The sequence below is a fragment of the Bos mutus genome, chromosome 23 (assembly GCF_027580195.1).
Source record: "Bos mutus isolate GX-2022 chromosome 23, NWIPB_WYAK_1.1, whole genome shotgun sequence".
Lineage (NCBI taxonomy): Eukaryota > Metazoa > Chordata > Mammalia > Artiodactyla > Bovidae > Bos > Bos mutus.
The window spans coordinates 17,176,323-17,190,006 of NC_091639.1; the positions used below are offsets into that span (position 1 = coordinate 17,176,323).

The following is a 13,684-nucleotide window of genomic DNA, read 5'->3' on the forward strand; positions in this document are numbered from 1 at the left end:
TCACCATCCAGCTTGTTGCCTGAATCGAACACTGGAATCAGTTTACAGTCATCCAAGTTTGCCCATTGTCCCTGACATCTTTTCAGCGTCTCAACGTGGCCTCCCAGGACTAGTCCCTCACTTGAGCCTGCCTGACCCTCCGTGCTGGCACTGCAAGCAGCCTCTCATCTCAATCTGGCTTTGCTCTTCTCCAGGTTGTATTATATTATGTTGGCCAAAAAGTTCTAATTTTTTTTCTGTACAATCTTATGAAAAACCCAGATGACCTTTCCTGTCAATCCAATATTTTAAGCCACTTGAAAGCTTGTTATAGAATCTGCCTGTAATGCAGGAGATGCAGGAAATGCAGGTAAGATCCCTGGATTGGGAAGATCTCTAGAGAAGGAAATGGCAACCCACTGGAGTATTCTTGCCTGGAGAATCCCATGGACAGAGCAACCTGGTGGTCCATATGGTCAAAAATAGTTGAACATGACTGAAGAAACGGAGCATGCAACAGCTTGTTTTAAACCTGCCTTTTCTTAATCTTCTCAATACATTCTTGGGTTCTCTTGCAGAGAAAGCAACAGAAACCTTTGAGAGTAGAAGAAATGTCTCAGAGAAGAACAGTCTGCAGCAGAAGTTATCAGATCGTGGACTATGCAATCAAACATTCTGATTATCCAAAAGAAAGCTACAGTCAGTGATAGAATCCTCCTTAACCAAAGGATTGGCACCAGGAGTTTCTTTGTTAAATGGAAAAGTCCTTCAGATATATTTATTTTCTGATGCATCTCTTCATATGTGACCATGGCCTCTTTTGGCTATGTCCATTTAGTAGAGTGGGTATAGACTTTTTGTTCAAAAGTCAAAATTATCACACATTATCTATAATTACTACATTCAATTTTTTAAAATAAAATATACAAAAACAATTAAAAAAAAAGAATACAGATGCCTAAGCTTTAATTTTTATCTGTTTACATGTTGGAGATCATTCCTAATTGGATAGTAACATTTTTAGGCTCAAGGGTCTTAGCAAAATTTTTCATTTTTGTTTTTATTGAAATAGCTCCCATCATACTCACATGTCATTCAGTTCAGTACAGTCGCTCAATCGTGTCTGACTCTTTGTGTCTATACAGTCCATGGAAGTCTTTATTCCAGAACCCAGAGTAGTCCCTACTCACCACAACTGGAGAGAAGCCCATGCAGCAATGAAGACATGGCACAGACAAAAATAAGTAAATTATGCTATGTAAAAAACAAAGATCAAAAGTCTCTTTCAAATCTAAAACCATCTGTGATCATTAAGAATATATTTTATGAAGTTTTTTTTTCTTCCTCATCATATATGCTGTATTCTCAAGAAGATTACAGAGCCTTTTAGGGTAGAATATATGTGTTTCACTTATTTGTATCCCATGGACTAAATATTGCAATGTTCTATCCAAAAAGGTGTTTGCAGCGTATATTTAAACATTATAAATTACCTCCTGTGTTATAGCATGAGTGATATAGACAAAAATGTCTTTAGTATAAGATAATCCCAGTCACAGTTTTTTCTCAGTGTTAAGCCATCTGAAGGCTGTTCTCAGTTATCCCAAATTGATGTTGCTTTTTATCAATTATGACATGGATTGGGTTGGGGAACTTCAAGGCACTTTCCAATTTATAATGAAATATAAGCTAACTGTTAGGATTTGGTAAAAGTACTGCTTGTGGTATCATCGGAAGCACTGACCTGTCACCTAAAAGTGTTTAGGTAGAAATGAATGATTTCTTGATAAGCATCTGCCTGAGTTCAAAAGAAATTTCCAACATGTGTGGCACTTACACAGTGATAGCAGAAAATATGCTACCTAATTAAAGCCTAAATAATAATCAAGAATCTAGTGGTGAGTTTTCTTGCCACTCTTGCTCAAGAATTGTGGATCTTCTGTTTCAAATGGGGGTAGGAAGCAGTATAGAGTTGCCCCATATGTGGTAGCATGAAAAATTTTCATTTCCGTATCTACAGGAAAGTATACTGAGAAAAACTGGTTAAGTGGCTGTCATAAAAGATGATCAATGAATAACTTCATAGCTCCAATTATCCTTTTCTTGATCAACTCACACACACCCTTTGTTCTGTCTCTTCACTGTCTATTTCCACAAAGGGCAGATTTGGTTCAAACACAATGCTGTCTATTACAGGTAGCACACATCCGATAATTCTTATGAGTAACATCAGTAGATATTACTAGTAGATGCAGTAGAAACACAGTGAGTATTTGTTTCAGGCAGTTGGCATTCACAGTTTAGAATTTTCCCTGGTTTTTGAAAAAATAGTTTTACTTTTTAAGAACTGAATTATGAAACATACCAAGAGTCTCTGTAAAGAGCATTGCATGCAGCATTTTTCATTTAATTGAAAATACGCTAACTCTTGATTGCTTAGTGAAATTGTCACTTCCAGCGGCTTTTCCCCCCTGAAGAATATTCCTCCTAGTTCTAAAACATCAAAAGATATAAATTAATGAGAGAGAAAAGTCTTATACAGTTATTTTTTCTTAGAGGATTTCATTGAATACCTCAAAAGTTTAATATTCCATTGCTGATAGTCAAAATCAAGTTCATCTTCCAGGTGAACTTCAACAGAAAATCTTCTTCTGCTTTCACGAGTCATTTAAAACATTGCAGCATTTCTCAAATGTCTAGTTATACAGTCAGTACCTTAAAAAGAAATCTTTCTTAGGAGTTAGTGAGAGATTGAAGAAACCTCTGAACTCACTCATGTTTACAAATGCAGTTGTAACTAGTCAGTTTGATAAGCAAAGAGAAGTGGCCTGGGGCTGAATATTCACTATCAAACAACGAATCTTCAAAGATTGTCACTGCTGCCCTTACACAATAAACACCACACACTGTACATCATGGGGGCCTAAATTAATTTGGAAATCATCAAGTGTCCATGCAAAGTTACCAAATGGATGCAGGTAAAAGAAAAATAAATTCCACTAATATTATTATAATATTTGGATGGAAAATCTTTTAAAAATGGGAGCATGTATGGATATTAACTTGGGGGGATTTATTATTACTACTTTGATTATATTCCTTTTAATTATCTGCTACATCAGGTTAGGGATTTATTTTAAATATTAATACCAACATAAGGACACATAGTACTGAATTTACAGCAGCTAGAAAAAGACAAAGATAAAATATGAGGCAGGAAGTGAAATTATAACAAGTCCACAATGGTATCAAATTAAGGGGCAGTATTGCATAGAGAGAAAGCTAACTTCTCAAAGTTGCTTGAGGTGCCAAGAACAGCCATATGTGAGAACCCAGCTTAATTTGAATACCAGAAACTGGATCAAAAGGAAAATGAAGTTCATAAAAATATGATGATGCTAAAAGCCAAAATTTAGACAGCAAGAGGATAAGGTAGGGCAGCTGTAGATACTGAAATTCAGGAATAGAGGTAGATATGAAAGCAAATACACTAAGAAGCATCAGGAAAACAAAGCACAAAGAGTGTAAGAAATAAATCATCAAGAGGCTGTGTAGCCTGATCAGAAGAGCAGGAGAACCACAGTACAAACACTTGTGTAAACAGGAGAACCAGATGATGCTCAGGAGAGAAAGCCTGGGACTTAGTGAACCAGAGAACAGAAGACACCGGCATCAAGAACAAGAACTCTGGAGCAGGGCTCATACCTACGCGTTTCCAGAAACAGCCCCAATTTCAATGCTTGGGCACTATAGCATCTAAAATTGTTACAGGGAGGGATTATAGCTTGCTATTATACTGAGAAAAGGACAATAGTGTTTATCAGTTTATTTTGCTCATTAAACTACAAGGTTAATGCATAGTTATCCTTTGATAATTGATTCCTTCAGTTTACAGTATGGATGACTCACTGACACCCTCTTCAGTCATGTATTGGATATTTAGATGTGTTATAAGATCACCAAATTATATCTTAACCCAAATAATTCATATAGCTATCCATCTACCAATAAATGATCAATTGAGTTCGAATTTTTGATATTCTGCTATCCTAAAGGTCAGTTCAGTCTCTCAGTTACATCTGACTCTTTGCGACCACATGGACTACAGCAAGCCAGGCTTCCATTTCAATCACCAACTTCCCTGTCCACCACCAACACCATCACCAGCTCAGTCATGACCTGTTTGTGACCCCACGGTCTATACAGTCCATGGAATTCTCCAGGTCAGAACACTGGAGTGGGTAGCCTTTCCCTTTTCCAGGGGATATTCCCAACCCAGGCATCAAACCCAGGTCTCTACCGCATTGTAGACCGAGAGCCCACAAGGTTGTGTGATATGACATGAGGAAGTGAAAAGATGACATTATGGTGCCCAGTCACCTCCATCTGCTGACAATGAGACTTAGGAAAATCACTTACCCACTCTAAGTCTTATTGTTTCATTAGTATAATTTGGTGATAATAATGTCAAGCCTATCTCACAGGATCATTGTAAAGCACAAATTTTACAAAATTTTTCAAACTTTTGGCAAAGTATCAAGGAAATCCATGGGGTTATTAAGGTGGGTTAGCAGATTCAAGCGACACTATCCTTTTCTCTTAGTATTCTCTTTGCACTCAAGAGTAGCAATCAAGCATTCATGTGGTTACTCTTCCCCAGCGTGATGGTAAACCACACAGATCAACTGTACTATTCTTGCCATTTCAGTATCTAAAATGCAAGCATTAGTCAATGTAGAGTGAAAAAGTTACAAACTCCTAGACGAGTTTGCTGCTAAGAGTCTGCAGAAAGTCCCAAGACATTCAACTATCTTTAGAGAATGACCTAAACACTGGCTCAGAATTAACTTAAGCTCCAAATGTTTGCAGAGCAAAGGAGCACTTCTGGGAGCAGTACAAAAATGCAGGGAGTAATCTACTTCTACAACTACATCTGTGCAAATATCATCATCTATTTAAATTTACACAGTGGAAGATGTTGCTTCTTCTTCACCCAGCTACTACATCACCAAATCCTGCTCAGGGCAACAGGGAGAGATGAGGCTTCCCTGGACAGGATGGCTTTTGCTAACCTCAGGCTAATACATCATCTCTGAGTGGCTCTTGTTTTTATTTATGCAGAGTCCCACCTGCTCCTGCTGCTCGTGGTGTCAAACCTACTCTTGTGCCAGGGTGTGGTCTCTGCACCCCTCTGTCAAAACCCATCTGGCAAGGGCCAGATGCCCTTCAAAACCTGTTTGACACAGCAACCACGGTGGCTAACCATAACTATAGGCTCGCCCGAGAAATGTTCAGTGAATTTGTAAGTACTGTACTTCTTGCTTGGAGAAGGCAATGGCAACCCACTCCAGTACTCTTGCCTGGAGAATCCCATGGACGCAGGGGCCTGGTGGGCTGCAGTCTGTGGGGTCGCTAAGAGTTGGACATGACTGAGTGACTTCACTTTCACTTTTCACTTTCATGCATTGGAGAAGGAAATGGCAGCCCACTCCAGTGTTCTTGCCTGGAGAATCCCAGGGATGGCGCAGCCTGGTGGTCTGCCGTCTCTGGGGTCACACAGAGTCGGACACGACTGAAGTGACTTAGCAGCAGCAGCAGCAGCAGTACTTCTTGCTTATTTCCATAAAGAACCTTGGTGAAAGTGACTGGACTATTTTATCCTTTAAATAAGAAGGCTGCATCAACCAAACTTCAAATAACACATTTTCTAAGTCAAACAAGGCATCAACTCATAAGATGTATAAATCAAAGAAAAGATCAGTTTCATGTAATCTCAAAGATTCTTAAAGAGTGAAATATCTGATTCATTTTCCTTTCATTAATTTTACTTTTAACATTTTTTAATTTTTTTTCATTTTTAATCTTTTTCTTTTAATTGTAGAATGTAACATAGATTTAGAAAAGTTGTATACAAAGTAAGGATGTAAAATGATAATTTATAACAAAATGAGCCCCATGTAATTGCTCCCTTGATCAAGAAACAGAACCCTGGGAGCACCTGAAAAGCCCTCCTCATGAACTCTCCCAAACATGGTCTTCTCCCTCCATGTAGAACCCGTATCCTTGGTTTTCTCCATGGTTTGGTGACCTAAGTGTACCCCTCCAAACTCTACCTTAGTTTTGCCTCATTTTGTTTTTTGAACTCCATATACACGTGATCATATAGCACTTTTAACATGCCTTGCTCCTTTCATTCTATGTAATGTTTGTGAGAGTCATAAAACTTTGTGTGAAGCTGTATTTATTTTTATCACAGAGTAGTATTCCTTTCTATGAGTACACCACAGTTAATTATCCATTCCAGTGTTAATAGACATTTTACTTTGTTCTCATTTGGAAACATTGAAAATAATGTTGAGAGTTTAACAGGGAATTTCTAGAATTTAATCAATCAGTTATGGAAGAATTGACATCTTTCACATTATTGAGTCTTCCAATCTATAGTCTTTGCCCATTTTTAAACTGTATTGTCTTCTTGCTATTAGGTTGTATGAATTCCTCATATATATTGGATATAATACCTCATTAGATATGGGCTTCCCTGGTGGCTCAGATGGTGAAGAATCGGCCTGCAACGTGGGAGACCTGGGCTTGATTCCTGGGCTGGGAAGATCCTCTGGAGAAGGGAACAGCCACACACTCCAGTATTCCTGCCTGGAATTTCCAAAATAAATTTAAAGCACCTGTATTTGTCACCTTGAAGGTATGTGTTAGTCACTTAGTCATGTCCTACTCTTTGTGACCCCATGGACTGTAGCACTCCCGGCAAGAATACTCCAAGTGGCTTACCATGCTCTTCTCCAGGGGATCTTCCCATCCCAGGGATCAAACCCATGTCTCCTGCATTGCAGGCAGACTGTTTACCATCTGAGCTACCAGGGAAGCTTGGAGTTCCTTAAAAGAATGCTATAGGATCAATGGATTAAACAACAGAAATATATTTCCTCACAGTTTTGGGGGCAAGAAGTCCCAGATCAGGGTGCCAGCAAGGTCAGGTTCTGGTAAGAACTCTCTCTTCCCAGGCTGGCTTCTCCCTGTGTCCTCACAGGCTGAGGGGGAGGAGAAGAGAGACAGAGACACAGAGACAAAATAGAAATCTCTCTGGTGTTTCTCCTCATAAAGACACTAATCCTACTTGATCAGTGTCCCACCCTATGAACTCATTTAACCTTAATTAGTCTTCATAAAGGCCCTTTTCCAAACACAGTACATACTGAACCCTTATCATGAAAACAAATGATGATAGTTTTTAAAATGCTGCTAAACAGTTTTCTAAGATTGGCAATGAATAGGTTAGAGTACAATAGAAGGATTGGCTTAGAATTGGAACCAATAATTCTCTTTCTGATGAAAGTATGGAACTTGTATGTTAGCTCTTTTAGGTTACTCGAGGAGCCCACTGTAGAGCAGACACTGATAACAAATTTTTGCTCCATGTTTCTATTAAATTCATGTAGTTCTTTTTACTCAGTAGTTTTTCTGTCATCCTCAATTTTTGACTGCTGTTTTTTTTCCCCCAAACTTCTAAGTAATCTCTTTAAATGTTCACAACAAACTCTAAAGATTAGTTTTTCTCTATCCATGTGTTAGCTGGGTTTTTGCTGTTCTTATTCTAAGCCCATTGCTTAGTATTTCCTAGAATTTTATGCCATGTTTTCTAAATTAACATTTTGTCATCATCAACAACATTGTGTTCTGCATCTATGGTGAACACTAAGCTATAGGTGTGTGGATTCAGAGATTAATAAGAGAAAGTTATAATTTTAAAAGTCCTATTAAGGGAATATATTGGTTCCAACCCACAGTAAATAAGAGACTAAATGGCTACATCCAGGTATATATGCAGAGAAGGCAATGGCACCCCACTCCAGTACTCTTGCCTGGAAAATCCCATGGACGGAGGAGCCTGGTAGACTGCAGTCCATGGGGTTGCTAAGAGTTGGGCAAGACTGAGCGACTTCACTTTCACTTTTCACTTTCATGTATTGGAGAAGGAAATGGCAACCCACTCCAGTGTTCTTGCCTGGAGAATCCCAGGGACGGGGGAGCCTGGTGGGCTGCCGTCTATGGGGTCGCACAGAGTCGGACATGACTGAAGTGACTTAGCAGCAGCAGCAGCAGGTATATATGCATTATATTTGGTTCAAATACTAAAAAAAAAAAAAGATACTTAATAAAACATTGAATATTTGATATTTGTGGTAATTTTAGTGTTTGTTGTCCCAATATTTACTGTGGAAAGAATGAAATTAAGCAAGGGAAGAGCAAAGAAGGGAAGAGTTTCAAGTTTAGGAAAGTTAGATGAAAAACAATCATTTATAGAGATAATGGGAAGAAATAGGAAAAATAATGATGTTCAATTTTTATATAACCCTCATTAAAAAAATTATACATCTATCAGCTGTGTTAAGATTCTGGTAGTGAGTTCATTTATTGAATGCCAAAATAACCTTAAAGAATTGAATGTGCTTGATCACTCCCAGGATAAACAGTTTGGCCAGGGCAAAAACTTCATTTCCAAGGTCCTAAATAGCTGCCACACCGAATCCATCATTACCCCTGATAACAAAGACGAAGCTGAACATACACAGGTGAGGATTTTATCTGGGTTTTTCACCTGAGCCAGCTGAGGCAGTGCACTCTTGTTACTAGGCTTTAGATTATTAGAGTAATGGTAACTGCACACGCAGAGAAATGTGGAGGAGTACTAAGCAATCAAAGAGAAATTACCTTATACTGTTGATATGTATGAATAGAATCAAGTGATGACTAAAGATCTGTAGTAGCAAAACAAATAACAGATCTATAAATTCCCATGCAGATAACCTTAGTTTACCAACGCATTAGGCCCAGGATCGCAGCTATTATACTGTATGAAAGCATGGGCTGACCGGAAATTCTATGTGTAAAATATAAGATTGGTAGAATTCATGGATATATAAGAAACACAACCACAGTTTTGAGTATTCCCTGTGACCAGTGACACCGACGTGAGAGTCACTCCTGCACTGCACCATTTGAGACATTGCTTCTGGCTTTCAAGGCTCTCCTGATTCTTCTGCTTCTCTGAAACCTACTTCTTTATCATTCTCAATGACTCCTCTGTCACTTTTATTCTTACTTATGAGTCTCCTCCCCAAATGTCCTATAAAATATTATGTTTTGTTCTTCATGGTTACAACAATTGTCTCTGTTCTGATGAAAACACAGTCTACAAATCAAGCCTCAATCATTTATCCCAGCCTCAACTGTTTTTCATTATAATTGCTCCTTTCTGATTCCCATATTAACCACAATCCTATTATTATTTAAAATATTTTCACATGCATCTCCTCTTAAATACAATCTGTTCTCTTACTAAAACTTTGTTAATAATATCAACATTCTTTCTATTTGCTCAGCATCTAAATAATGGAGATGATAAAATGAAGGAAGAAGGTCAAGGAGAAGGAGGAAATTTATTTAAAACTTAAAATTTATTGAGAGCTAGTACATTGCCATTTACAAAGTGCTCAGTGTTCATTGATATGTTTAACCCTCACAAAAAATCCTGTAGCACAATGACTGTTATTACACATTCTGAGATGAGGAAACCAAGGCTCAGAAAATTTGTGAGATTTGCACCCATCACACAGATAATAAGCAGTGAGTCTAGGTTTCATTCAACTCAGAGCACTCACTCTTCATCTTTAAGCTACAAAGCCCTCTTGAAAACTATGCTAGTCTCACGCTGCTACTGCTAAGTCGCTTCAGTCATGTCTGACTCTGTGCAACCCCATGGACTGCAGCCTACCAGGTTCCTCCGTCCATGGGATTTTCCAGGCAAGAGTACTGGAGTGGGTTGCCATTGCCAAGGTCTCACCCTAGTGTCTGAATTTCATTATAGCTTCTCAGTCTCCCATTATGTTTCTATTGCAATGTCTATTCAATTCTTCTCTGCTCTTATTTCCTGTACACTGAAGTATTTCATGGCCATCAACAAATCAAGCCTTTTAATTAGAGATGCTCAGCCCCTGGGAGTTTCATGCCCATCCTGGTAGTAGTGAACCAGGGGGAAAACCCTCCATTGTGAATCCCACTGATGCTGTTACTAAAGACAACACTGTGCCATTTTCTGCCCCGACACATGTAACCAGAAAAGACTGCTCTGATAGCAAATGGGACTGGTGTTGGTATAGGTTGAGGAAAATGTGTTTAATGTCTTTTTCATTATCTCTTTGTTCAAATGTCATAAAACAAACTACCAATCAGAAAATGAATACATTAATGAAGGATTTGATTCATTAATACAAATGAATCATCGGGAGAAAATGATGTGGGCATGGGTAGGATCCATGCTTCCTGGGCCAGGTACTCTAGGCACATATTGAGTTCCAACAAAATATTTAGATTTCTCTCCCTGGACAAGCAAAGCATTCAAATATAAAAGAACTCACTGAGCAGATGGTCTAATTTCAGAGGGGAAAAGAAAATATTTCATGTTCTAAATTAGAACTCATCAAAAGGATTATTTAAGTGTCAGTTTTTTAAAAAAATTCAGCAAAGTATAAACTAATAGCATACATTTTATAATTTTATATCTATACCACCTTTAAAAATTTTCACATATTCATAGGAGTAATAAAGGGTTTCTTAAATTTGCTCAGCTTATCTGAGCAAAAATCACATGTTACCAAGCCCACTGAATTCTGTTTATTTTAATGAGATTATTTCCTATGGTTGCTTAGGATGAAATCCTTATTAGGTTGGTACTCAGTTTGCTGCTCTCCTGGGACGAACCTCTGCACCACCCAGTCACAGAGCTGCAGGGCATGAAACATGCCTCACCGGATCTCTTGTCAAAGGCCACAGAGATTGAGGAAAAGACCAAAGTACTTCTAGAAGGTGCAGAGCAGATACAAAAAAAAAGGTGAGCCATATCCTGAAGGCTTCTTTGCTTTTTTCCGAATGAAAGAGATGACCTCAGTATTGAGGGATGAGTTTTGAAACATCTCACTTTATAAGGACAAGATTCAGGCTTTCTATATTCTAATCCCTGTTATATAAAGTGAGAGCCTAACCATTTATAATTATTGATTCTATTGTAAATGAATTAGAATTCAACTACCATTTTTTTAAATTTATTTATTTTAATGGAGGCTAATTACTTAACCTTACTGTATTGGTTTTGCCATACATTGACATGAATCTGCCATGGGTGTACATGTGTTCTCCATCTTGAACCCCACTCCGACCTCCCTCCCCATCCTGTCCCTCTGGGTCATCCCAGTACACCAGCCCCGAGCATCCTGTATCATGCATCGAACCTGGACTGGTGATTCGTTTCACATGTGATAATATACATGTTTCAATGCCATTCTCCCAAATCATCCCACCTCACCCTCTCCCACAGAGTACAAAAGACTGTTCTATACATCTGTGTCTCTTTTGCTGTCTCGCATACAGGGTTATCATTACCATCTTTCTAAATTCCACATATATGCATTATTATACTGTATTGGTATTTTTCTTTCTGGCTTACTTCACTCTGTATAATAGGTTCCAGTTTCATCCGCCTCATTAGAACTGAGTCAAATGTATTCTTTTTAATGGCTGAGTAATACTCCATTGTGTATATGTACCAGAGCTTTCTTATCCATTTATCTGCTGATGGGCATCTAGGTTGCTTCCATGTCCTGGCTATTATAAACAGTGCTACGATGAACATTGGAGTACATGTGTGTCTTTCAATTCTGGTTTCCTCAGTGTATATGCCCAGCAGTGGGATTGCTGGGTTGTATGGCAGTTCTAATTTTTGTGACTTTGTTTTTTTTTTCTTTAATATTGTATTTTTGAGAATCCAACCTCTACTCTAGATTTTTAATATTTGCTTTTTGGTATTTGTTATCAATTTTGTACCTTTAAGAACCCAATCTTCAGTACCCATTTTTACTTGGAGGCAAGATTATTGGCTTGACTGCTCTCTCCCTCATTGGACTCTCCTTTTTCTCCATCAGGTCACCTCTATCTCCTACCTCCCCCTTTGCTTCTCTACCCAACTCTGTGAATCTCTTTGTGTGTTCCAGACTGTGGAGAACACTTAGGGAACTGATTACTGGCTGGATCTGTCTCTCTCCTTTTGATTCCCACCTTTATCCTCCTGGCCAACTCTGTCTCCTTCCTCCCTCTTCTCTTCTCTGTGTAACTCTGCAAACATCTCTGAGGGATCCAGACTGTGGAGAGCACATAAGGAAGTGGTTAGTGGCTAGCTTGCTCTCTTCTCTTTTGATTCCCCCTCTTCTCCTCCTGGTCACCTCTATCTCCCTCCTCCCTCTTCTCTTCTCCATGTAACTCTGTGAAACTCTCTAGGCATCCCTCACTGTGGATAAACTTTTCATCTTTAACCTAGATGTTTTATCATCAGTGCTGTATAGATGGAGAAGTCTTGAGGCTACTGTAAGAATAAGACTGAAAACCAGAGGCAGGAGGCTTAAGTCTAAATCCTGAGAACACCAGAGAATTCCTGACTCCAGGGAACATTAATTAATAGGAGCTCATCAAACACCTCCATACCTACACTGAAATCAAGCACCACCCAAGGGCCAACAAGTTCCAGCGCAAGACATACCACGCAAATTCTCCAGCAACACAGGAATATTGCTCTGAGCTTCAATATGCAGGCTGCCCAAAGTCACACCAAACCCACTGACATCTCACAACTCATTACTGGACACTTCATTGCACTCCAGAGAGAAGAAATCCAGCTCCACCCACCAGAATATCAACTACAGTTTTTGACAGGTACAGCATTCCCTGCATTTCACACAATCCCACTAAAAGCTAGCCTCTTTCTGGGCACATGTGGTTGAAACACTTTCGTGGGTAAGAGAACTGGAGAACAGAATTTGCAAGATCAATGTTTTCTTCAAAGTAGTCCAGGTCAACTGCTACTGAACTTCTGCTGGTATTCTCTCTTTGTCCTCTTCAAACCAAAGGATGAGAGTGGGAAGGAAGAAAAGAGAAGGTCAAAACCAAACTCATACTTGAGTTCTGCTGCTTGATTTTAGATTGTTAATAGACTTCCAAAACACTGGCTCCGAATCCATGTCTAGAGAGTTTCATAAGTCTTCCTCAACCTTAATTTGATAATAAGAAGGAACAAAGAAAAGCAAATACTAATAAAACTCATAATAACTCATTATCTTTTGGGTATTTAGATTCATCCTGAAGACCAGGAGAAGGAGACCTCCTATCCAGTGTGGTCAGAAATCTCCTGACAGCAGGCGATGAAGATGTGCACCAAAATGCTTTTTATAAAATGTTCCACTGCCTGCATAGGGATGCAAGAAAGATTGACATCTACCTCTAGGTGCTGAAGTGCCAATTTGTCCCTTGCTAAGCCCACAACTATCCCAGCCAATCCTGATATGGTTAGTGATGATCCATCCTATTGCAAGCTTCTTTGAGTTTTATAGTTTTAAATGCATGTTTGGGTGTAATGGATGTCATCTGAAACAAAATAAACACAGACTCTGTAGAGATGTCAAAATCTAAGAAGGAAATTTGTCAATGTCTTTATCTTCATTTAATAGAAAATCAAAAGAAGGAACTGACTTGCCAAAGACCATTAAAGAGCTTACTAAAGAATCACATGAAATTATTCTGGGTCAAGTTATAAGAATCAATGAATTAGATAATTATTCATGGTGCTGGTCAAGCAACCAAG

At 38.7% G+C, this 13,684-nt stretch overlaps 1 protein-coding gene across 1 annotated transcript; it reads left to right on the forward strand.

Moving 5' to 3' along the window:
- The first annotated feature begins 325 nt into the window (after window positions 1–325).
- On the forward strand, window positions 326–13,248 carry LOC102275888 (chorionic somatomammotropin hormone 1-like). Its single transcript, XM_070360950.1, is given in 7 exon segments — window positions 326–349; window positions 558–678; window positions 5,101–5,196; window positions 5,199–5,281; window positions 8,463–8,570; window positions 10,707–10,888; window positions 13,176–13,248. Coding segments are annotated over 7 exon segments (687 nt in total).
- Window positions 13,249–13,684: the final 436 nt, after the last annotated feature.